Source organism: Empidonax traillii, unplaced genomic scaffold (assembly GCF_003031625.1).
Source record: "Empidonax traillii isolate 1590-97213 ecotype Southwest subspecies unplaced genomic scaffold, ASM303162v1 scaffold9:size3134949, whole genome shotgun sequence".
In the NCBI taxonomy this organism is placed as follows: Eukaryota; Metazoa; Chordata; class Aves; order Passeriformes; family Tyrannidae; genus Empidonax; species Empidonax traillii.
The window spans coordinates 2634470-2657326 of NW_020955202.1; the positions used below are offsets into that span (position 1 = coordinate 2634470).

General features: G+C 36.7%; 1 protein-coding gene across 6 annotated transcripts in view; it reads left to right on the forward strand.

The window, feature by feature from the left end:
• PSPC1 (paraspeckle component 1) overlaps positions 1 to 22857 on the forward strand; it is a 60566-nt gene that overhangs the window by 35973 nt on the left and 1736 nt on the right. For 2 of the 6 annotated variants that reach the window (XM_027884747.1, XM_027884790.1), the window contains one exon: positions 8960 to 12779. In XM_027884747.1, coding sequence (XP_027740548.1) covers positions 8960 to 8989 — 30 coding nt within the window. In that variant the 3' untranslated portion in view covers positions 8990 to 12779. The other 4 variants (XR_003571335.1, XR_003571333.1, XM_027884738.1 and 1 more) reach the window with 4 other exon arrangements.

Sequence of the window (22857 nt, forward strand, 5' to 3'; positions counted from 1 at the left end):
TGTTGGAAAGACACTTTAAAGATCCTGTGAGAACTCTCCACTAAAACACTGTAACAGTTAATTTCCAGTGAGGGATATGGAGACCATGCTTTATAGACCAGAAATAAAAATTAAATTTTTTAAATTGAATGTTTTTTTGAAGTCTTAAGAGGAAAGTCTTAGTAATCTTTTTGTTCCACTGCAGTCTTTTGAAACATAGATTGTCTTTGAGTATAACATTTTCAAAGTAGCTTCCCCCATGTACTTTAGTGTAAGTTGTTAATAACTGAAGTTTTCTCATTAACTGGAGAGAGGTTTCCTTGTTGGAAAGAGGGCTTTTACTTTCTGCCCAAAAGTCAAATGGTAAAAATGATCAGTAGTACATGATAAGTTATTTGTTGAAATTCATATCCATTGCTAACAAACTGGCCTGAGTTAATTTTAAAACATATTTATCCAGTGCTGCAGATTTAAAGGTTCTTTGGTGAGAAGTAATTCTTTATGCAGCTCTTGAAGTAACATTTCTCTTATTCAATGTCAAAGAGGTATATACAACCATGATATAAGTTGCATATATTTTTATCTTTATAGATTTAATGCTGTTTTTTAGTAATACCTATGTGAACTAGCAGACTTCAGAACTGCAGAACTCTGGTGCTTTTTCTGGAGTTAGGCTTTCAGAAGAATTCTTTTCTGATTCAGACCTACAAATAAAGTGCTGGTCTTGAATGTCCTTGTTGAACTCTGAGTACCTGGGCAGTAAATGTAGATCTCTCTACAGAAGGAATTTCTTCTGAAAGCTTAACTGTCCTCAACAGGTGAATGAGGAGTTATTTCCAGATCTGATTGTACCATGTATCTATGCTTTTAATGGTTTATGTTACGTTGAGTTTAAGTTTCACCATGTGGAGTTCTATTTTTAAACACTTTTATAAATACTGAACTGTAAGTACTCAGATGGATGTTTTCTGTTCTAGGTCTTAAATGCTAAGCAAATAAATTTGTATAAGCATATATACCTTTATTAATATTAGGCACAGAGCTAAGGAAAATAAATGTGGAATATTACCTGGATTTTTATCCTAGATTGATATTTCAGAAGACCTTTAGATACATATGAACCTGTTTTAAATTAAGCATAGTCCAGTCATGCATTTTGTGACTAATGAAGTTTTATCTGGACAGGGTTTTAAAAGTTTTAAATAAAGATTTCTAAAGTGCTGTGTAAAAGACTGACTCCAGGTAGCATGGACTTGAAGTATCCACAGATATGTGGGTATAGAAGTCTTCATGTTATATTGCTATTAAAAGAATAAATATGCTCTATCTGGAAATAAAAAAGCTGACACCCCAACCCCCACACCCCCAGTTTGACAGTGTTTCTGTGTCTCATTTTTCTAGAAGGAGAAGCATTGTAGTTGGTATTTAAGGCAGAATAGGGTTCAGGTATAAAACTGTTTGCTGTCTCCTCTGTTACATATAGAATATATATTCTTCAGATGTGCTTGTAAGGATGAAGTTACTTTTAGCACCAGAGTTGGTCTTAAGTATTGCTTTTAATTTTTAATTTACTTTACAAAGTTGGAGCATAACATTAGCACTCTTTAATTTCCAGCTCTTTTCCCATAATAACTAATTGAATTGCTCCTTTCTTCCTTCTATGTGTGATCCTGATTCTGCTGGACTATCTGCTGAACTCCATGACAACATCACTTGTGGTTTTTGTTGTAACTCATATTTGGCATATTCCAAATGGACTTGTATTAGCATAATGAGAGATTCCCTCAAGGAGGTCCATCACAGATGGGTTCACCTCTGGTTAGTAGGACGGGCTCTGAAACTCCTCAGCCGCCAATGAGTGGTGTAGGTGCCGTGAGTGGTGGACCTGGTGGCTTTGGTAGAGGAAACCCGGGGGGCAACTTTGAAGGACCTAACAAGCGTCGCAGATACTAAATCTGAATTCATTCCTTACTGTTTTAGAAATTCCAGTAAAACTATACAGTATATGCCTTTATAATTTTAGCTGTTATCTGGAAACGGTTCTATTGTTATTGTAGTCTTTAAAACAGTTTCTTTTGTAAAACTTTTTTTGTATTCAGTCATAGGCTTTGTAGTATAGAGCAGAAATGATGCGGATCATTATGTAAGGCAATGTGTTTGTGACTCTAGCAAAATACAATGTGTGACTATGCTGTAAAATGTGCAGTTATCTGATAACAATAAAAAAAATCACTGGAAAGTATTTTGGGAATGTTATTACTAATACTGAGTGAGAATAATTTTATGCTTAATTATAAGTGGCATCATTTTCATTCTTACGTAGTTTCTACTATGTGTCAGGAAAGTTCCATTCTTGATAGTGAATCTGTTAAGCTAAACTGCATGGTGCAGTACATACTATGAAAAACTTATAACACAGCTGCTTTTGTTCGACTTTGGAAGAGCATAAAATTTTATACAAAGTGTTCTCAAGGATTCTGTGTATTTGCATCTCAGTGCACCATTGCAAACTTAGTCACAATAGACTTATCAACAGAGTATAATCTGTTAAACAAGTTTTTACAAAATTTAACCTGGGAAAGAAAAAAAGAAACTTTGGAAAGGAATCTGCATGTATGCTTTACTCGTAACAAATGAATGAATTTACTTAAACCGTACTTATGCAGAAGAAAATTTGTTGTGACATCTGTGTTCTGGTGATGGTTGAAGTATCTTGCCATTGTGAGGAAGGAGACATTTCTGCAAGCTGGTTTTGAAGCCTTGCACTGTGTAGTGCATCATGATTAAAAAGTATACATTTTCCCCAGTGGTTGAACAGAAACACATCTGTTATCAATGAATAACTATTTAATAGGGAAGCAAATACATGTTTTCTAGTGAAAATAAGTGATTGTTTATAGTTGAGTAATATGCGTTTAGAAGGATTGTGTGAGTATTCTTCATAAAGGTTTTACAGAATGATGAATTTGAACAATACCCAACTCAGGATAGACTTGCTGATTGAGACGTTTAGGAAGCTTATTATGATTCTGATTTTCTCAGTCATGGAAGATGATGGAAAAGACCTATTGGTTCTATTCCTGTAATGGCAAGTAAGTAGGGATGTAAGAACTGTTTTTATCAGTTCACTTGCATTTTCAGAGATAGAAATGACTTAATTTTATCTGCATGAATACTGATACTAAATTGATTAAAAACTGATTTTAGATAACCTGGTACCCTAATTATAATGATATAAGGGTGCTGAGCATGGGGTGCACATAGCAGAGAGGGCATGTATGTGTTACTTGTTAATGTAGCAGTGATAGTGTTGGTGGCTTTAATACTGAGCAAATGGGTAACAAGAAAATTGCAGCATTGCTGGAATTTTGGAAGTACACTGTTAACTTAAATTGTCAGTGTTATAGGACTTAAGATAGCTATTGTTTTCATAGAATACAGGAGTTATGTATAGGTCCTCACTTGTGATATCTGTAACTGCTAAGCCTTTTGCTCTTTAGTGTTATCATTTTTTGCTTGATTTGAGATCCGTGCTACACTTCATAGTTTGTATAATACAATAGCAAGTTATGCTCAGAGTCTGAAGTACTCTTTCCTCTACTTGATCTATGTATCACATTATGTCACTCATTCTTAAAATAAACCGCAACCAAAACTGCAAGTGGTTTTACTTAGCACACTAGTCCTAAAACTCAACTTTCGGAAAATTTTTGTTTTCTCACTAGTGTAAACCAGTGTTTGCATGTAGCAACTACTTAAGCTCTCTGCTTTGGTATTCTGCATTCAGTTGAAAACGCAGTTTACATTGATGTCTAGTAAGGTGTCCCAATATGAGATTACTTTATTCTCATCTTTTCTGGCCATGTCCTTTTTTTAGGGAATTCAGAAAGCATTGGTGTGAATTGGTAGTTCTAAACTATAAAGTTGTACAAGGAATATGTTTTAAATATAATTTGACTAGATTCAAGAGATTTGTTCATTTTTTTTTCAGAGGAAAAGGCAGTGTCATTCAGGCCTTTTAGCTAACTTCTGTGCATTTTTTTTTATATATAAGCTCCTCCTTGTAGTGTCTTGAGTATATTTCAGAAATACATTAAACATAACAGAGTCTATGAAAGTGGTTCATACTTTCCTTTTAGCTTCATGCTATTTTAAATGCATGTTTGTTGTACTGCATTTTTGGTAGCAAGTGGAGGTGTATGTATGTACTTGAAAGTTACTGAAGATTTTAATTAATATTAGTGATTCCACAGCTGTGAGCTATCCTTCCTGTAAACCTCTGCACGGTAGCAGTGGATTTGTCAGCTGTCTTTACTGCATGAGAAATCATCTCATCTTTAAAGTATCCATGAACCAAGTCCTAACAAATAAATCCTGAAATGTTGACTTTGGGCACACTAAAGATTTCACGGAGAATGCCTTTTGTAGCTGATGACACACTGCCAAATTCAGCTCTTAATAAAAGCTTTCTTAGGGCATCCTGTCCGTGTTGATTGCACACAGCTCAACTCTAAAGGGAGGGCTTCTCATTTTGCCAAATGTGCTAGTAACTAATTCTAGCTGTACAATGAACACCTAATTTCCTTAAAAAAAGGAACAATCTCAGTTTGTTTCCTAAGCAGTGTTGTTTCTCGAAGGTTTTGCCTTTGCACCAAAGGGATTGATTTTTCTTGTTCCTCATCTGGTTGATGAGTTTAAAATTTTTTCGATGTACACATTTACTTAAGTTTTTAAGTACCTTTGCTCTGCTTGAGTAGAAAGCACAATGGAGTCCTGACTCTTTGCTGTACGCTGTGCTGAAACAAATAGGTATGGAATGTATATGAAATCTACAACAACAATGCACTTGCTTTTGTAACGTACCTCTTGAGCTTTTACAATATTCCTGAAATTTCAGTCTAAACTGCTTAATTTTCATGTGAGATACAATTCGAATACTGAAAAACAACAAAGCTTTATGATTCCATTTAAGTTAAAGAAAACATGCCACTACCAAAATCTGGCTCGTCTATCTGCATTTGCATTCATCATTTCAGTCATTTGAAAGGGAGCTCTTGGGCACTTCAGAAATAAAAAATTCATTTTGGTTTTGAGTTACTATCTTTATAGTGCTGTCCAGTGTGCTCATTAGATAAAACATGTTGATATCTTAGGAAACTTGGTGGTGATTCAAATATACTTTACTGTATTTATTTCCTAAGAAAAATACAAATTACTATGGATTACCTAGAAAGAAAATTCCTCTCCTTGTTTCGTTTGTTGTCCATTTATATTTTACCCACTTGTACATAAAGACACCATAAACTGGAGATTCTTACTAGAAAAGAAGGCAAGAAGACTACGAATTAAGTATTGCATTAATTTAATTTTAACCATAATCCATTAGGATTTTATAGCATGCCACCTTTGAGGAGCATTCTGATTTAAAATACGCTCTCGTATTTTAAAATGTCATACCAAACTAATTTTCTCCCTTTTCCACCTTGATGTCTGATGTAGAATAATCTTTAATTGCATATTCTTTGAAAACGTAGTGACGTTGATGAACTACACTCTGCTAAATGGTCACAATCTCCCTTCAGATAACTTGGCTCAAAAATGCTGAAATAAGCCATCTAAAAGCAGATTCTCAAGTGAAAACCAAAACCCATTAGACCTTCTAAAGAAAAAAATGCTCTTGGAGCTGAGATGTTTAGCAGATGAATGGTGTGCTCTGATGGCATGAAGTTCATTTTACTTATGCATGTTGCAGAAACTAATTTTTTTGTGTAATTTATATATATTTACAACAAGTTGGATCATAATTTTGCCCTTCAGAAGTCAAAATAAACTGTAATTGAACTATATAAATGGCAAGGAAGGCTGGGTAGTGACTGGAATCAGTTTACACTGAACCACAAATGTGAAGGGATTATTCTAAATCCCATTCCTGAGACTTGAAGTGGTGCAAATCTGTAGGTGGTTTTAGAGTCTGCATCCGAGCATCTTTTTTTAGCTTGTGCTTGTGTCCAAGGCTGGGGGAAATTTGTCTTCTCAGGAGCCCTGAAATTATTAATAATGGCACTGTGCTGTCATTTACAGCAGAATTATCTTGGGATTTGATGCTTTCTTTGGGCTGTTAGCTCACTTTTGTAGCACAAGGGAGTATCCGTCCAAACTTCCCTGATTCGTGAACAGTAAGGAGGGGAAGTGAGTGTGGTCTATGGGAAATTGAGAGATTGGGCATTACTACTTTAGATGATTCTATTTAGTGCTAGTTTAGTGGAAAATGTTGAACTGTGGTAACCCAAAAGCATTTACTTTCTTAAAAATTCGGGTATTGAACTGTGAGAACTTAAAAACAAAGGGGTTGACTAAAAAGTAGGAATACCTAATGTCAGGTGTAATTTTCCCATGAATTGGGGTTTTGTTGCCTTTTGGGATAAACTGTGAAATGGTAGGTGGTCTCACCGGTTTGGTGTTTTGTTAATAGTTTCGTGGTTTTTTTCCATAAAATTTTTTTAAAAAATAAGAGCTGTAGGCGTTTCAGATGTGTTTTCACAGTACTCCATGAAATACTGAAGTTTATTATCTATGTCTAAATAGGTAAAACGGAACATTAAATTTTCATGAAAACAGTACTTTTGATGATTTTAAATGCATGGAAACAAACCCTTAATGTGTTAGTTTTTAGTGGGATAGATTTAATAGGTCTTTTCCATCTTGAACTTCCTTAAAATGCTATGAAAATTTATATAAGATTGGAATTTGGAGGTATTCTTATTAGTGATATCAGCCTGACTCTTAAAAGCAGTAAGATGGATTTCTTCAGAAAAGAGTTTGGAACAGCAACCGTTTTTCCCTAATTCAAGGAACTACTCAAAAAAGTTTTAATTCAGAGATAAGCATAGCATACGTGCAGGTAAAACCATCAGAAGAACGCCTGCTTTCATATAACGATTATTATATACCCAAATCACATTGAAAGAAAAAAACCAATTTTGTAAATGCAAGTAAAAACTTAACTGATTTGTGTGTGGTCCCCTTGAGTAGAGAACAAAATGCTCGTAATGAGAGGTATGGGATTCAAAAAGAACTTGACTGTGTTACTACATACATGTGTTGATAAGGTTTTTCCATTTGTTTTAGTAAACGGTTTGTCTAGCGCTTCCATTGTTCCTAGTTTTCTAGTGTGCTTTTATATCTCAATTTCTGTAGAGTAAAGCATAGCTGTATAATTTGATTGAATTGACATGCTAATTGTATGCGGGACATTAAGTGCTTGACTTGAAAGAATTGCAGTGAGAATAAAGATACTGTTCTTGCCTTTAAGTGAAAAAATACTGTGTAGATCCTGGAACAGGAATAAGTGTGAAGGGTCCTGTATGTAAATTGAAAAAAAAAAAATGGGAGAGAGGGAATAAAGTAATGTAATAAAATGGGAGAAGTGTGGTTCAATTTTATATCTACAGCAGATTCACAAAAGTAACTTGAAATCTTGTTCTACATGAAAACCACGAACCAACTAATTTTTAATGGAAAAGGTGGAAATACCAGGTACATTCATGCTTGGATTTTTTAAACTGAGTCTGTTGCTGTGGAAATGGCCAAGGAATAGCAGAAAAATTGAAATTTAATTCTTGTTCTAAAAATACTTAATATTTTTGGGGCTTAGAGTGGGGTCACTGCAGTTGGCTGTGTTTCTTCTGTGTTGTTATGAAGTTGTTCTGTAGGGCTTGGTTTTGTGGCTGAATACAGCAACTGTATACAGCATACACACATCATGTTGTCGTAAGTATGAAACGGCTGATTTTAAGATTGGTAGCCTCTCATCAAACCAGTGAAACTCCAGTCTCACATCTGTGTCAGACAGAGAAGCACCAAACAGAAGACCGTGGTGAAGAAAAATAAAATAGTACATATTTGTTAGTAATGATGGGATGGGATTAAGGTATTTTCATTAATTTTTTGCCTTAATTTCACTGCGATCAGTTTTTTATTTGTGTGACAGGGAATGTCATTTTATTATCAGTGAATCTTTGAAAGAAAAAAATCCTTGCCTAGACAAAAAACCTCTCCCAAAAAAACCCCAAACCCAGAATATCTCAGTGCAAACCAGGTCTTCCCTTTTTAAATGCTTAAGCAAGGTGGAAGAGGAGTTGTAATAAATCTAGAAATATGTAAAAAACCACAAGGATTTGTTGTAATTCTTTTTGCATCTGTTTGCTCCTGATGTTCTGGGCATTTTAATGTGTTTCTTTTTTTAAAAAAAGTTCCATTACTGTTCATTCCTTGCTCTAAAAGGATTTATTCTGCAGTGCTGTTACTAAAGCTTGAAGTATTTTTATCTAGTGTAAAATTCTGTGAGAAATCCTTTCTGCATAAACCAGCTATCACAGTACTGTAGAAAGCAGTCTTTGAATTGCCAGCTGGAATTAGTCTTTCAGACTGCTTCCAAAGGTTTTAAATATTTGTATGCTAATGGCAAATCGGAAATACTTTTGTGCATATTTCAAATACTTCATTACATGCATTTACTGCAGATATGAATAGCCCTTTGCCCTCCTTGCTGCTCGGTCCTGCTTCTTGCCTGCTCTGTGTCCCCCTTGCATCCCTGTGCCCAGGCAATGAGTGGGGTAAAGGAGACCCAGTGGGAGTTACAATTCTTCTCATTTCCGGGTGCAAGGAAAGAAGATCAGGGAGCAGGCAGTAGAGCAGGACTCTTCATAACTGTGCAGAGATAGCTTAGTTTGTGCTGTAGACACAGAATGTAATTTTATGTATGTTCTCATTAAGTGACTTTGGAAGGATCTTCAGTACTTCTGAGAAATATATATCTTAAAACAAATAAATAAGAAGCATGTTGAGGACTTTAGATATATTAATAACATGGTTATGTTTTACATCCTGAGTGATAATTAGTCTAAGAGGAAAAATGTACACTAAAATGTTGAGCCAAATTTTTTTGTGTGAGCTTGACCTGTCTGTTCACTTTCTGCAGTTGCCAAGAAGGTTACATGCAAGCCAGTAAAATATGGAAAATAGTGTTCTTCGTGATTTCTCCAGGAAAGATGCTATACACAGTTGCTTTAAAGAAGCAAGACTATTCACATGTACTTTTTCTTGGAAGAAAATATGTAAACTGCAGTTAAAAAGATGGGAAATACTGTCTTTTAAAATGCTAACATTCTTCATTCTTTAACACAATAGCACTGTGTTGTTCCATATATTATGTTTCGCTTTCAAGGGAAAGAGCATGTGAAAGGTAAGCCGCAGCTCCAGTTCTAATCAACTTCAAATCAAAAGCCTTTTCCAGAAGGCACAGAAGGAAAACTGTAATAATGAAACAGTAGTTCATCTTCAGTTTTGTTCCGGTTTGGAACATTGTGCTTCTAGAACTTCAGCATTGTGTCAGTAGCAGTTCCACATCTGACATTTCCAGAACCAGAGCTGTGCCAAATAATGCAAATAAAGTTTCTGCTTTAGTGTGTGAAGAGTGGGATTACTGCATTTCAAAAACGGAATGTTTAGAGTTTGTAAAGAAAATGTATGAAAGAACTGTCATATATTGAATTGCTGGTTGAAAAGTGAAAATTATGTCAACTTGCCAGTTGGGATGGCTATGCTTTTAGAACCATTTTGGGATATGTGTCAGTTTATCATTGCCATGTTAGTCTTTGTGTAGTTTTTGTAATACCACTTAATGCAAGTTCACCATCATTCTTGCATCACAATTGTGTACAGTTTCATATTTTACTCACATTGATGAATGCAAGAGAGTTTAGAACAGGGGTTCTAGAGCATTTGTTTTGTAATATGTAACTTGTTTAGGAGAATTTTTCATTGCTGAGCTTCCTTTCTGCTTTGTGTTCACTCTGCATGTTTTGAGCAAAATACACTTTTTCTATTGCATATGGGGAAAAAGTAGCAAGTAATGAAAAAGTGTTTATTAGGAGAGTAAATAGAAATCCTGTATGCCTCTTACTGCTTCTAAAATGGCAGCTGATTCAGGAGAATAAAAACACTTGGTATACTTCCTGCATGATTATTCTAGACTTTTTCCTGCTTAGTTCACTCTCCAGTATTAATATTAAAGGTAAAAAAAAAAAATCTGTTTAGTTCCCATCTGCTTTTAATCCTAAACATGTGTATAAGACAGTAAATTAATTCCAAATGCTCTGAATAGTACTCTAACGCCTCAAGTTGTATTAAACATAAAAAAAAAATCAAGTTTGAGTTTCATAGTTTTTAAAATGAAACTTTTTAACTAAGTTAGAGTAAGCCAGTCCCCTGGGGTGCCAGAGAAAGCACAAATCTGTGGAGAAAGCATGCTCTTGTTTTGAGTTGCATTATGTTACTGGGCACGCATTTTTTATTCTTTGGGACCATTACGTGAAATTTTGTTACAGAGATTTAGTAAGAAATATAATTTGTCTTATTTTACCCAGTTACAAGTATTAATTAATTGCTAGCATCTTAAAAATAGAATTGGCAGTTTAGCTACATGTACTTTACTGGAGATGATGGCATGTAATATGAATATCACAAACAGGGTAATTCAAGTGTTAGTAGTTACTAGTATTATGTTTTGCTAATTTTAGGCCTAGCTGGATAAAAACTGATCTTGAGCATACCAGTGTTTTGCCCAGAACCTCGATACTATATTTGCATTTCTGCTTTATTGCTGTGGGTAGTCATAGAAGTACTCACAGATTTGAAAGTGTTCATCTAGATATTTGAGGGAGGAGGAGGTAAGGGGTTGATTAATGTATGTTGCTTCATTCTTGAGGCATCAGTTGGGAAAACTGGTATTGTAGAATCTTCTTTATATGATAGTTTTTTTTAAAAAATCAAAAATTTTAAAACAACCTTGTATATTCAAAACTGCCAATGTGGAGGAAGCCAACTGATGTATCATTAAAGAGGTGGAAAAACTGTATTTTACTAAAGGTCTTATTTGATTTCTCAATCTTTCACTGATTAGACATTAGGGATGTTGTGCCTCAACCCTAAACTTCTGTTATGATTATGGTGAAAATTCTGCAAACATCTCCAAGGCTTTAAAAGGGATATGAAGATGTAAGGTGACATACTCACTATAGGATTGGGCCAAATCGTTAATCCTTGAAGCTTGTTACTGGCTTGCTCTGGTTATCCTAACCCATTCCATTTAAGGATTTGTTTCCTGTTGTGTGTTCCAGGTTTCCTTCTCTTGTAAAAGCATTAAATTTTCTTTATGATGTGGAAGATAAGAGCTGTATGAAGTTTTGTTTGAGGGTTCTAAGTCTGAACTTGATGGAAGTGGGCTAAAGAAAAACATCAGATGTGAGATGCACAGTAAAAACAGTTCTTTATATGATTTGAGAGGTTGTTACATATCTCTATGTGCTTTATAAGTATATGAATATAATTTATGTATTCTTGATCTGTTGTCATTAAAAAGAATTATCTCTTCCTAAGGGGGCAAAAAAAAAAGGACTTTCATCTGGATTAATTAAACTTCAAAGTTTCTCTTTTGTGTAAATAAACACAATAATTGAGTAACAAAATACATGAGAACTTAGTAATTATCCTTTCTAAACTCACAGGTATGTGGAAATACTAATATGGAAAAGTAAAAGTAGATAAGTGCTCTTCATAGATTTACAGATGGGGAGCTAATATTGTGGAAAAACAGGAAGATGTGGTTTGACCTCATCTTTCAATTTGCAGCATCTGAAAATTCAGAAACTCTCATAGAATTAAAAACTCCAAATATGACTCTTATAAATTTTATCTAAAATTCTTGAATGTTGTTTCAGAGTTTTGCTATAAATAAAACTAGTCCAGTGTAAGCATTCAAGTAAAATACATGCTGTAATGGTCAAAGTAAATCTGAAAGCCTGTGTTTCATTAAGATGTGGAGAAGAGTTATGTTATTGGAGAGTTGGCTTTATTTTCTTATATTTTTAGGTTTTGTCTACATGACCTTAAAGGAAAAAAAGGTGAAACTGTGTTAGTGACATGCAGGGAAAGTTCTAAATATACAAGACAAAACTGTGCTGGGAAAGGGCTGGAATCCAAACATGTATAACTTACGTACCGATGCTTCCAATAGAGGACTTCCATTGCAAGTTTAGAGAGCTCCTGAATAAAAACAGGTGCTGCCCAAATCTGGTCCTGCTCTTACTGCAGGAAAATGTCATCTTTGCCTTGATTGTGACAGAACAAGAATAGAGTTATCAGGATTCAAGTTTATGAAGAACATAACTATCTTGCCGTAATGGTAAATCTGAATGGTTGAAGAGTTAGCGTCTTAGGTAGCTTGTCTGATGAGTGGGTGTGTGTACAGCTGCATGACTGTCACAGCCTTCCCAGAACTTGGAATATGATAGTGCCTTTGGTTGTTTCAGCAGTTGCTTCACATGCTCCTTTATGGCTACAAGGATGCTTTTCAAAATCTTCGTCTTTCCTGCAAAGCAAATACCAGTTACACAGTGACAGCCACCACAGTTGGGGGTTTGGAGTGGTATAGTCAGGAGGTGCTTAAATCAGCATTAGCTCTTGCCAGCTACAGTTGCCTTAGTTTACACTTTTTCAGTCATTGCAGTGCACTTCGAAATACTACTTTTCTTTAATTAGAAATGTGGTATTCTCCATTAGGCATTGATCTGAGCAAGCTTGAGTAGAGACTTAAGAAATATCGTAGAAAGTTTTTCAAAAATACAAACTGTTTATATTTTTACTGTCAGTGATACAAATTTCTTTAATAATTCAAGGTGTGCTACAGAAACTGAATTGTTGGATAATTCTTACTCCCTGATTTTGTAATAAAGATATGAAAACTTGTAATAAAGATATGAAAACTGCTCCCTTCATGTCGTAAGGATCACCTTTAAACTATGTTTATATCTGCTTTATTTTAGCTTACACAGCTTGGTGTAAACTAGAATCACTCAAACTTTATGCATAAGCATATCCTGTGAGAGCATACCAAGCAGTCAGATGCTGATCAGATGTGAGATTTTGCAGAGCTCAGAATGAATGTAAGTTGACCAAAATAAGTTGTTAAATAAGATGGAAATAAAGATACAAGAAGCAAGAAGGTTGAGCAGAATGTGAGAACAAACTGACCTCTGAAGGTGGTCTGTGAAAAGTAGTGTGAAAGGATCTTATAACAGGTAGATATTCTGTTAACGTTTCAAAGAAATGGATGCATCGGTATGCAGAACGGCAGTTTGAAATGTGGACTGCTTTGGAGAAGCTGCTGCTTGCTTATGTGGAGTTTCTTTTTCAAGACATTGCAAATAATGTTTGTTGTGTGCTGGAATGGATATTTTTTTCCTTGTGTACATCAAAAGTCACAAACAGGTAACTGAAGTAACAGCTTTTATGTTTTAGTCTGTTTGTAACCATTGTCTCATTAATGTGTTGATACTTGCAAATTTGTGATCTGAAATAATTCTGATAACTTATTTTAAAATTAATATTTTTAATGTGAGAATTGTAGTATGAGTTTCCATCTTGAAATCTGAATGAGCAATTATGAAAAATAGTACCAAGAATCAGTCTCTTTGATTGAAAATATTTAGTCTTGAATATAATGTCAACTGACTGCCTTTGCATGTGAGATGATAACAAAAGGAAATTACCTGTTTCTTACCATGTGGTCTTGGCTTAGTCCTGTGCAAAGGGGTTTCATCATCGAGGCCTTTATACTGTTCTCTAAAGTGAAGAAAATGGTACCCAACTGGAGTGTCTTTTATGGGGGGTATATGGCAGAAGGGTTAATAGCATTCTAAACACTCTCTGAAATGCCTGATCCGTTATTCTGACTTGAAATTATTGCTAATACAGTGCTTTTCAGTCCTCTTTGTTACATATTAGTAGGTGCTTCCTTTGCTCTGTGTATGAGACCTAAGGCTTAATGCTTTTTTTAAAATGTTTGATACTCACTCAGGAAGTTATTTCATTTTGGGTAGGAAGAATAATTTTATCTTGCAGATAGTAGTGACTTCCACTAAAATATGAGGAACATGAGATGGTACTAGCAAGCTGGGATAAATCCTGCTTTAGTGCAGCATCACCAGTATGTCCAGTTGTGCAAGAAAAGGACAAAAAAACAAGTTTAAGTCGCAGCTTGCCAGACAATGGAGCTTGTACAGTAGTAGCAAGTAGAGAATCTTTGCTCTTCAGTTTTATGTGGTTGAGTTTGCCGCTTACCCTGTCTTGAAAATTTTCACAGGTTCCTTGGTGGCATTACACTCAACTTTTAGCCCTGGTCTTAATAATAATCTGCTTAGACTGGGCAAGTGCAGACTTGGTTTGTTGCAAGGACTAGTTATGTCATATTGAAACAGATCTGTAAATGCTTTCTTCTCCTCAAGACAAATTTTTGTGAGAAATGGTTCTCTGTTCAACACTGCTGTGTGGTTTTGTTTGTAAACAGGTAAGTCAGTGGGCCAATATGTGACAGAGCATTTCCAGGATGCCCTGCAGTTTGTTATGGTTACTGCTGTTCCCTTGTCTTTGTCTTGAAATAAGATTCCATTTCCTGTGTATTTCATATCTAAAGTAACACTTTCTGTTTCCTACCAAATATAACTTTATTGTGGCGGAAGCTAGAAATTGGTGTTGTGCACTTGTTATGATGTAATCTGAGTTAGAAGTTATCACCCAGTAGAGTTAGCAGGGGAAGGAGGTTACTTAATTGCCACAATGAAGTACCAAATCTTTTAGGTACAAACAGAAACAGGAGGGTCCATCTGAGCATCAGGAAACGTCTTTACTGTGAGGGCGACCGAGCACCGGCACAGGCTGCCCAGAGAGCTTGTGGAGTCTCCACTCTTGGAGACATGGTTCTGGGCATTGGCTCTAGGTGGCCCTGTGTGAGCCAAGGATTTAGACCAGAGAACCTCCAGAGGTCCCAGCTTTAACCCTTCTGTGATTGATTCTGTCATCAAAATAAAGTTTTGACTTTATTAAACTTTGTGTTAAACCCTATTACACGCTTAGGTATTTGAATGCTTGCTTCCTTACTAGATTTCATTTCAATATAGATGTATGTATTGAGTAGATTTGATAAATTTTACATTTTCAAATGAAGCACAGCAAAGATGAAAGCTCTTTGAGTGAATCTTGAGTTGCTGATAATAAGGACTGTATGACCACATCTTGCCCTACCCTTCTCCCAGCACAGTCTTAAAGGTTTCAGAGATTTTAGCCTCATAAAGATAATCAGTTCTGCTGTCATTATTTTGGAAGAGAAAGTTAGGACACTGGCCTAACCTGCCACCTGCTGCAAATCTGACAGGTAAGGAACCCTACAGGAGGGAATGGGGAGCATTGTGTGAAATTGTGCCAAGCAACACTTCAGAAGCTGTGTATCAGTGAGTTTCACAATTCCTGAGGAATTTTAAAATTAAATTTTAAATTAGAGACAGTTGGACTATACACAGTCTAGAGAGTTTCCTGTGAAACTAGATTCACCCTTAGTTTTTGGAAGACGCAAAATGTCCTTAAACTAGTGAGGTCATCACATCTCAACTATATCTAAGTATTTTTATATAATAAAAATATATGCTGTTGTTCTGTAGTCTTAAAACTCTAAAATCTGAGAAAACTGTATCAGGCTTTGCCCATACTAATGTTTACTACTTTAAAACAATATTTTGAAATAAAACTAAATTAATAGAACTGTGCATATTTAAATGCCTTTAAAATCTTAGTTCTCTTATCTCAGATTGCATAATTGTAAACTTGTTTGCACAGTGTGTAGCACCATGGTATCCTGACTTCTGTTAAAGTAATAGAGCTCTACTGATACTACTTAATTCTTTGCTAGCTGTGCTGGCTTAACTTGTTTACAAGCAGACTTTTCTAAATTTGTTTCACATTCTGTAAGTCTCTGTGACAGGTGACCTCGGCTTACAGAACTCTGGCAAAACAAGCTCATGAGATTTTATCTGTAGCTTCCAATGCCGAGTGATGCAGCAGTTTCAGATGGTTTTGATCTGTCAGGTTTCTTGAGTTTTCTTTGTGAAGTCACATCTATACGTCATTATTTTTAGGTGAAAGATGATGAGGGTTAAGGGTTACTCCCTTGCTTCTTCAACAATTTTGTACTTTTTAGCTGTTTGTGACAATGGAAAGCATCACAAAATGCTCAGAACTTCACATTCATGTAACAGGGCATGTGAGTACTGAATGGAGAAAACCATACCGTTCCTTGGAGGTTTTTCCAAACTGCTCAGCATAAACGCAGTCATTGAAAGTAGAAATCTGAACATTTGAAGATATTTTTGCTGCATTAATAACAACATAGGTAGAATGGCTAATTAGGAAAATCAGTGATTAGCCAGCTATTCTGGTGCTGAAGTTTCCTCGATATGGAAATGTCAGCGGTATAGGGGAGGGGGCCGTATTAAAAAATACGAGATTGAGTTGCTCTTTCATATAGGATTGTCTTAGTGACTTTGACTGCAGCCTGGCAGTGTGCAAGAATTTGCAAAAAATATAATGTATATATATTTATATAACACTTTAATTATAGTGCGTGGTAGAAGTCTCAGTGATGTTAAGAAGTTAAAGACTTCATTCCCTTCTGCTGCTCAAATCCAAAATTCTTAGAAATCATGAGGCATCTTTTACTACAGAAAAAAAGGATCCTCCTTTTGTTTTAAATGCATGGCATCTAGGAACATAATAACTTGTAAATGAACAATTTTTATTAAGTTTATAAAACACAAATGTCAGTATCTTTGAATTCAGACCTCCCTGAAGCTGCTCAGGTGAAATCTTTGTCCTTTATGTTTAAATATTTTCAGACATGGTCATCATTCCCTAGATACTGAAGAAATAGTCCAGCTTCTGTATGGTGAAGTATTGCAGTCCAGGCAAAACAGAAAAACAAATGTCCCTGAATTACAGTATTGTCACTGGCATGGGTTTATTGACAGGCCGCTAGAAAGTGTCACTGTTTGTTCTTTTTTGAAATTTAATTCCAGAAGAGGAATATTACTACAATCACATTGCTCATTCTGTGTAACATGCTAACTTCAGGTACCCTACAGCTTATAAATTGAAAGTTGTGAAATATTTTTAATAATCTTGTCAAGGGACTTGAATGCCTTGCTGGCTCAGTTGAAGTAGTCTTCGCCCTTTTATTTCTAGGAACTTAATACTCCTTCTGAGCCTAAATTTGATAACAGGTTTTTTTCCTTAAATGCTTACTTGCTTCTACTATTCTGCAAATATATGCTCCTACAGGGAGAATTTGGCAAATGTGAGATTGGGGAAAATTACATTGTCTCCTATAATCCCTGGCAGCCATGCAGTGATGCCAGGTGACAATTTATTCTCTGATGGTTTTATTGTCCTTAGCAGGGGCTACTCAAGATAAGCAGGTTTGGCCAGACTTAAGGGAAAACTAGATGATGAATGGGGAGGGTAAGATTGCTTGGCCATTTAAGAATGTTTGTAGCACTGTATCTTCTGTTAGTATGTCAGCAGCCAACACTGTTATCTGTTACCTTTTGATAGGTAAACCTGAACAAAAGCAAACATGAACACAGCTCTGCGGATCGTCCTGGGTTCCCTTTGGAAACCCCAAATAAGTGGACACAAGGGATTGTGTGTTTTCCTGAGAACAGCTCAGCATTGGAGTTCTTCCTTTCTGTGTGATGAATAGTGGTTCCGCTACTCTCAAAATGATACTTTATGCCTGCTGGTGCAAAATGCCATATGGTCACTTGAGTGGAAGTCAAAATTTACCCACGCTGCTGTTGTGTGTTAGGTAATTTTTAAAGCAGACCTAAAATAAAGGGGGAAATGCGGGGTAATTTAGGGGGGATGCCCTTTGTTATAGTGGCCACCAAAAATCCTGTTAATTAAAGAAACAAAATCTCAAAAAACTCCAACCCAAACAAATCTCAAAGCCTGTTGTGTCAGTCAAGCCAATGAAGCTGCCCAACATGAATGTGCAAGATAAATGTAAACTGTCCTTGGGTGTTGAAGTGTCACAGCTGTCCCTGCTCAGTGTGCAGCGCTGTCAGCTTGGAGATTGTCCTGCACAGCTGTTCTCTATTGGAAAGACAGTAGTGCAGATATCCTGTTATGCTGGATATTTGTTATTGAGGTAGAGAACTTAGGAGTGGGTTTTCAGTTTTCCTTGATGATGGAACAATATAGGCACAGTATCACTCAGTTCATGTGTGATGCATCTGTTCTCTTCAGAATAAGTATGTGTATCATGCTGTTAGCCTTTTAGACTATTTCAGATTCATTTTGCTTGGCACCATTCCCAGTTTGAGCTTTAATTAAAAGAGAAGTTTTATCGTAAGAATCAAAATTCAGAGTCTGTTACTTTGAAAATATCTTTTTGCTGTGTTCCTGTTCACTCTTAGAAATCCATTTTTCATCCCTGGCTGTGAGGATACGTTCAGGTCTAACAAAGTCATTGCTGTTAATCATAAACAGTAGGGTATGTATAGGTTAATACGATCTTAATTTTTTGTAGAGAGAGAATCCTGAAGAAACAGAGCACAGGCACAGACCTAGTAAAACCACACATATTGTAACACTACCAGCAGTCTTACTGGCTGGTTTCAGGGCCTATCTTCAAAAACATAGCAGATCTATGTGCCTACAACTATTACTAATATCTACTAGTTGCCAAGAATATGGTTCACTGCTTTCTCTTTAGTTAGTCTAGGTGGCCAAGAGCAGGTAATATGCACAGGCTGTTACAGAAACTGGAAAGACTGTGTTAAGCCTATGGTTGCTTTAGCTTTCTTGATGGGGGGGAAAACTAATTATTGTGGTTTTTTCGTATTAAAATGGAGACTGAAAGATGTGCAGTTTGTAATTACGACTTCCCTTTAAGATGGGTACATAGTTATCAATAGCTGCATCTATTTCACCATGTGAAGGTAATGTCCCAGGTCACTAAATGCTTGTCCAGATGACAATTACAGCCTGGACCCCATGACAGACAATTTATCACTGGCCATTATTGCATTTGACCTGCCAAGTGATTTTAATCCTGGGACTTGCAAAATTATAGCTGTAGTTAGAAAGGGTTAGTGTAATTCCTGCTTTAGGAATAAGGTATCCATCTTAATGAATGTCCAGTACAGAATAAATAACGGAACTTTTGAAATTTGATAGATAGCAAGCTGCACCAAGCTGGAGTGGGAGTTGGGGTAGATGAAAAGGAATCAAATGGAAAAAATGATAAATTAACAGCACTTTTAATAGGACTCACAAGTTGTGCCAACTTTGTATTTATTCTGAGCTGCGAGTCTCAGCCTGTTTTCAGCTGTGTCTGATAAGGTAAATGTTACTTTTATTGTAAATGTTTGTGGCTGTTGTAATTTACATGTATGTCACTTCTCAGTTGCTTTCTGGGGGCTGTTACTGAAGTGAAGATAGCCTGAAAGGTGCTACCTGTGTGTGCCCTTCCAAATGAATTCTTTCTGTAACAAACACTTTGCAGGGTGTGCTAAGTTTTATGATCAAACAGGACCACAGGATGTTGGTAAATTGTTTTAAGAAATCTTTATCTGAGAACATACAAAGTTCTTCACCTCTTTGCGCTGGGGATCTTTCCAGGTACCTCTCTGCAGGCATTTCATTAGGGCTCCTGGGCTCTACAACACGTTTCTGTGCCTGAGTAGTGGATTGTGTTAAGCCTATGAAATCTTGCAGTGCTCACATGTTATTTTAAGTTGGAGGTATTTATGAAGAGGTGATTTTAACTGGGGGAGGAGGGAATGTGTGCGTATAGGTGAGAGCCCTGAACGGCTGGGGCTTGGAGCTGTTGAATTTTAAACACTTTAAACATTTTGGATAATTATTTGCACATGATTCTGTGAGGAGACACACAGAGTTCAAGATGCATACCCTTATTAAGACTCGTATTTCAGCATTTTTAATGGAATTACAGTAATTTTAAGTATGATTTATTGAATGTAATAGGAATAAAATACCATTAGGACTAGCTGTTCTTCCAACTGCACTTAGTACAAATACAAGCAGATCTATTTCAGAAGTTGTAAAATTAAAAAAAGTCTTAAACTTTTGTATCAAATGCTTGGAGCATTAAAATGTATTTTAATGACACTTGTATGCAGTTCTGGTCTGAGATGTTATATTATATAGTGGGACATTTCACTCCAGTTTAGTTTAGTTGTATTATTTTGATATACAGCTTTGCCCCTTATAAATGTGGGTAACTGAGCTGACAGGAGGCTGTGGAAGGAGGAGGCGGCTGCAGTGAGAGCAGTTAGTTCTTAATGACTCAGTGTTGTGTGCAGGGATCCTGATTATTGTAGTGGCACTAATGTGGCAAAGATGGAATGTCACTTTGGCCAAGTGCATTGACAGGCCTAGAAGACAACATGTAGTATGTCTTCTGTCACATGAAGTATGTGTGTTTTAGAAAACTTCTGAAGAGAAACGACTCAGGACTCTTTGGAGCAGAACTGCACTTAATCCACTCCAAGCACAAGTATGAAAATCTAGGAACTTGTTAATGTTCTTAGAACAGCTGTTTAACTGCTAAGGCAGTAAAAATTAAATTAAAATTGAGGGACAAATCTGTGTAGTAACAAGTGGTAAGAGTGGGTAGAGAATAAATGGATTTTTCTATAATTCTATTATTTATGGGTGTTTGAAAAGATTAGCTGCTGTATTTTCTAATTTGTTTGAAGTGTCATAGTTATTTACTGTCTCCTTGTTTTTTAGGTTACTATTAGAATCTTAAAATGCAGATGAAGACTGGCTTGTGCAGAATCCTTGTGCATCTTAAGCACACAAAAGGGAATCGTAAACCAAGTTTTAGTACAAGGTACGTATTAGGAATGTGGCTTTTTTCAGCAGTTACTGAAATTAGGAGCCCTCTCTTTGTTCAGATTTGTGATTAGATGCAGAGTAGTTCTGCTTCCACACTTCAACTAATACTTTATTTCAGGTAATGTAGTTCCTGCTATGTGTTAACATGTTTTCAAAGGACTTGAAGTATATGTACACAGCCTCTAGATGTCAACTCAAACTCTGGCTAGTCATGTGTCTTACATCCAAAACTCATAGTGCAGCATTAATACGATGCTGTGTCTGAGCTACTGGGTGTTACTGATACACTGCACTCAGAATCCAGTTTGCTTGTATGACCAATACAGTAGTTTCTGATTCTGAACAGTCCTTGGCATGAGCCAGTAGGCTTGGTTTGGAAGGCTGTGTCCATGTGCTCTGTAAAACCTGGGGTAGAGTTCAGAGTACACACAGCTGCGTGGTGCCATCTGCCCTGGCTGTCGGCAGCATCTCGGTGGGACTGATAGATAGGAAGGCTTTAAAGGGAGTTTTATGCAGTTCAGTTTTACGGTTCAGTACTTCTGACAGTTTTGAAATTCCAAAATACCAGTTTTAAACACTGATGGGATTTGACCAAGATGTGCAAGTTCTACTGGTGAAGCAAGATGAATTTGGGTTAGTTCTCTTCTCTGTTTGTTTGGCCTAGTAGAAGGACTCAGATCTATTTTTCAATTACGTGTAAAAAGTCCATGGCGCAGGGCGGTCAAACTACTTGATCATCTCTGTAAGCTGGCAGCTGTCTTTGTAGTGCAGTGCAGGATGCACTGACCGCCTTTGTGGCCAGGTCGTGTTCTTTGCTCTTGTGGTTCTTGGAACTGGTGTTCACCAGGACCACCAGATCCTTACCTGCAAAGCTACTTTCCAGCTAATTGGCCTTCAGCCTGTCCTGGTGCCTGGGATTATTCCTCCACAGGTGCAGGATTTTTCATTTCCCTCTGTTGAATTTCATGAGATCCTGTGGACCCATTTCTCCACCTGTTGAGGTATCGCTGGATGACCTCAGTACAGGGGTACTCTGCTACTCACTGGCCCCTAGGACGTTGTGCCATTGACCACAACTTTTCTGGGTCTGGCTGTTCAGCCAGTTTTCAGTCCACCTCACGGTCCACTTAGTGAGCCTGAAGTTTTTATCTGTTTGTCAATGGAGATATCAGGGCAGTTTCAAAAGTTTTCCTGAAGTCAAGGCAGACAATATCCACTGCTCTCCCCACGTCCACTGAACTGGTCACCTCATCACAGAGGCTAGCAGGTTAGGATCCTTAAGAATTTACAAATTACCTCTTAGTAAGTCCATGCTGACTGCTGCCACCTTCTTGTCCTTCTTGGTCACGAAATGGTTTCCTGGAATAGGTTGTCCATCACCTCCCCAGGGCCCGTAGTTTCCTGAGTCCTCCTTCCTGCCCCTCTCAAAACAGGAGTGACACTTGCTTTCCCCAGGTCCTCACACCCCTCGCAGTTGCTATGCCCTGTCAACAATGGAGTGGCCTCGCAATGCCAACAGCCAGGTCCCGTGGCATTCATGGTTGCATCCCATCAGGCCGAACACATGTGACTTATGTTCAGTCTGTGTTCCCTAACCTGGACTCCATTACCTTTCTGATACTGGGAGGGGCACCGAGGAGGTGAGAAAAACTGTTGTGCACCTCAGTCTGTAGTTTCGCCTTGCCCATTAGAAAGGAGTCCCCTATTATTTTCTAGTTGTAGTAAAATCAGGATAAAAATAATCACACAATAATGTGTAATATAAGCCAGGCTATGGAAAGAAGAAAGCTACAAGCATTTACTCACAAAATCTAAAAAAGATAAGCAGCTAAAACTCTTAATCAGAAAAGCAGTAGTAACAGGAAAACACTTATTTTTTTCTGAGTCTGACTCAAAAGATTTTTTTTTATTCAGGATACATTTTGTTTGGGACATTTTGTCTTGACCATGTAGCCATTGGGAATTCAGTCTAACTTGTTCCTATGTATCAAGTGTTCCTGTGCAAGAGAAACATTTGGGAGCCTCTGTATTTGGCAGGTTTCCCAGGCATCTCAGAATTTCTCTGTC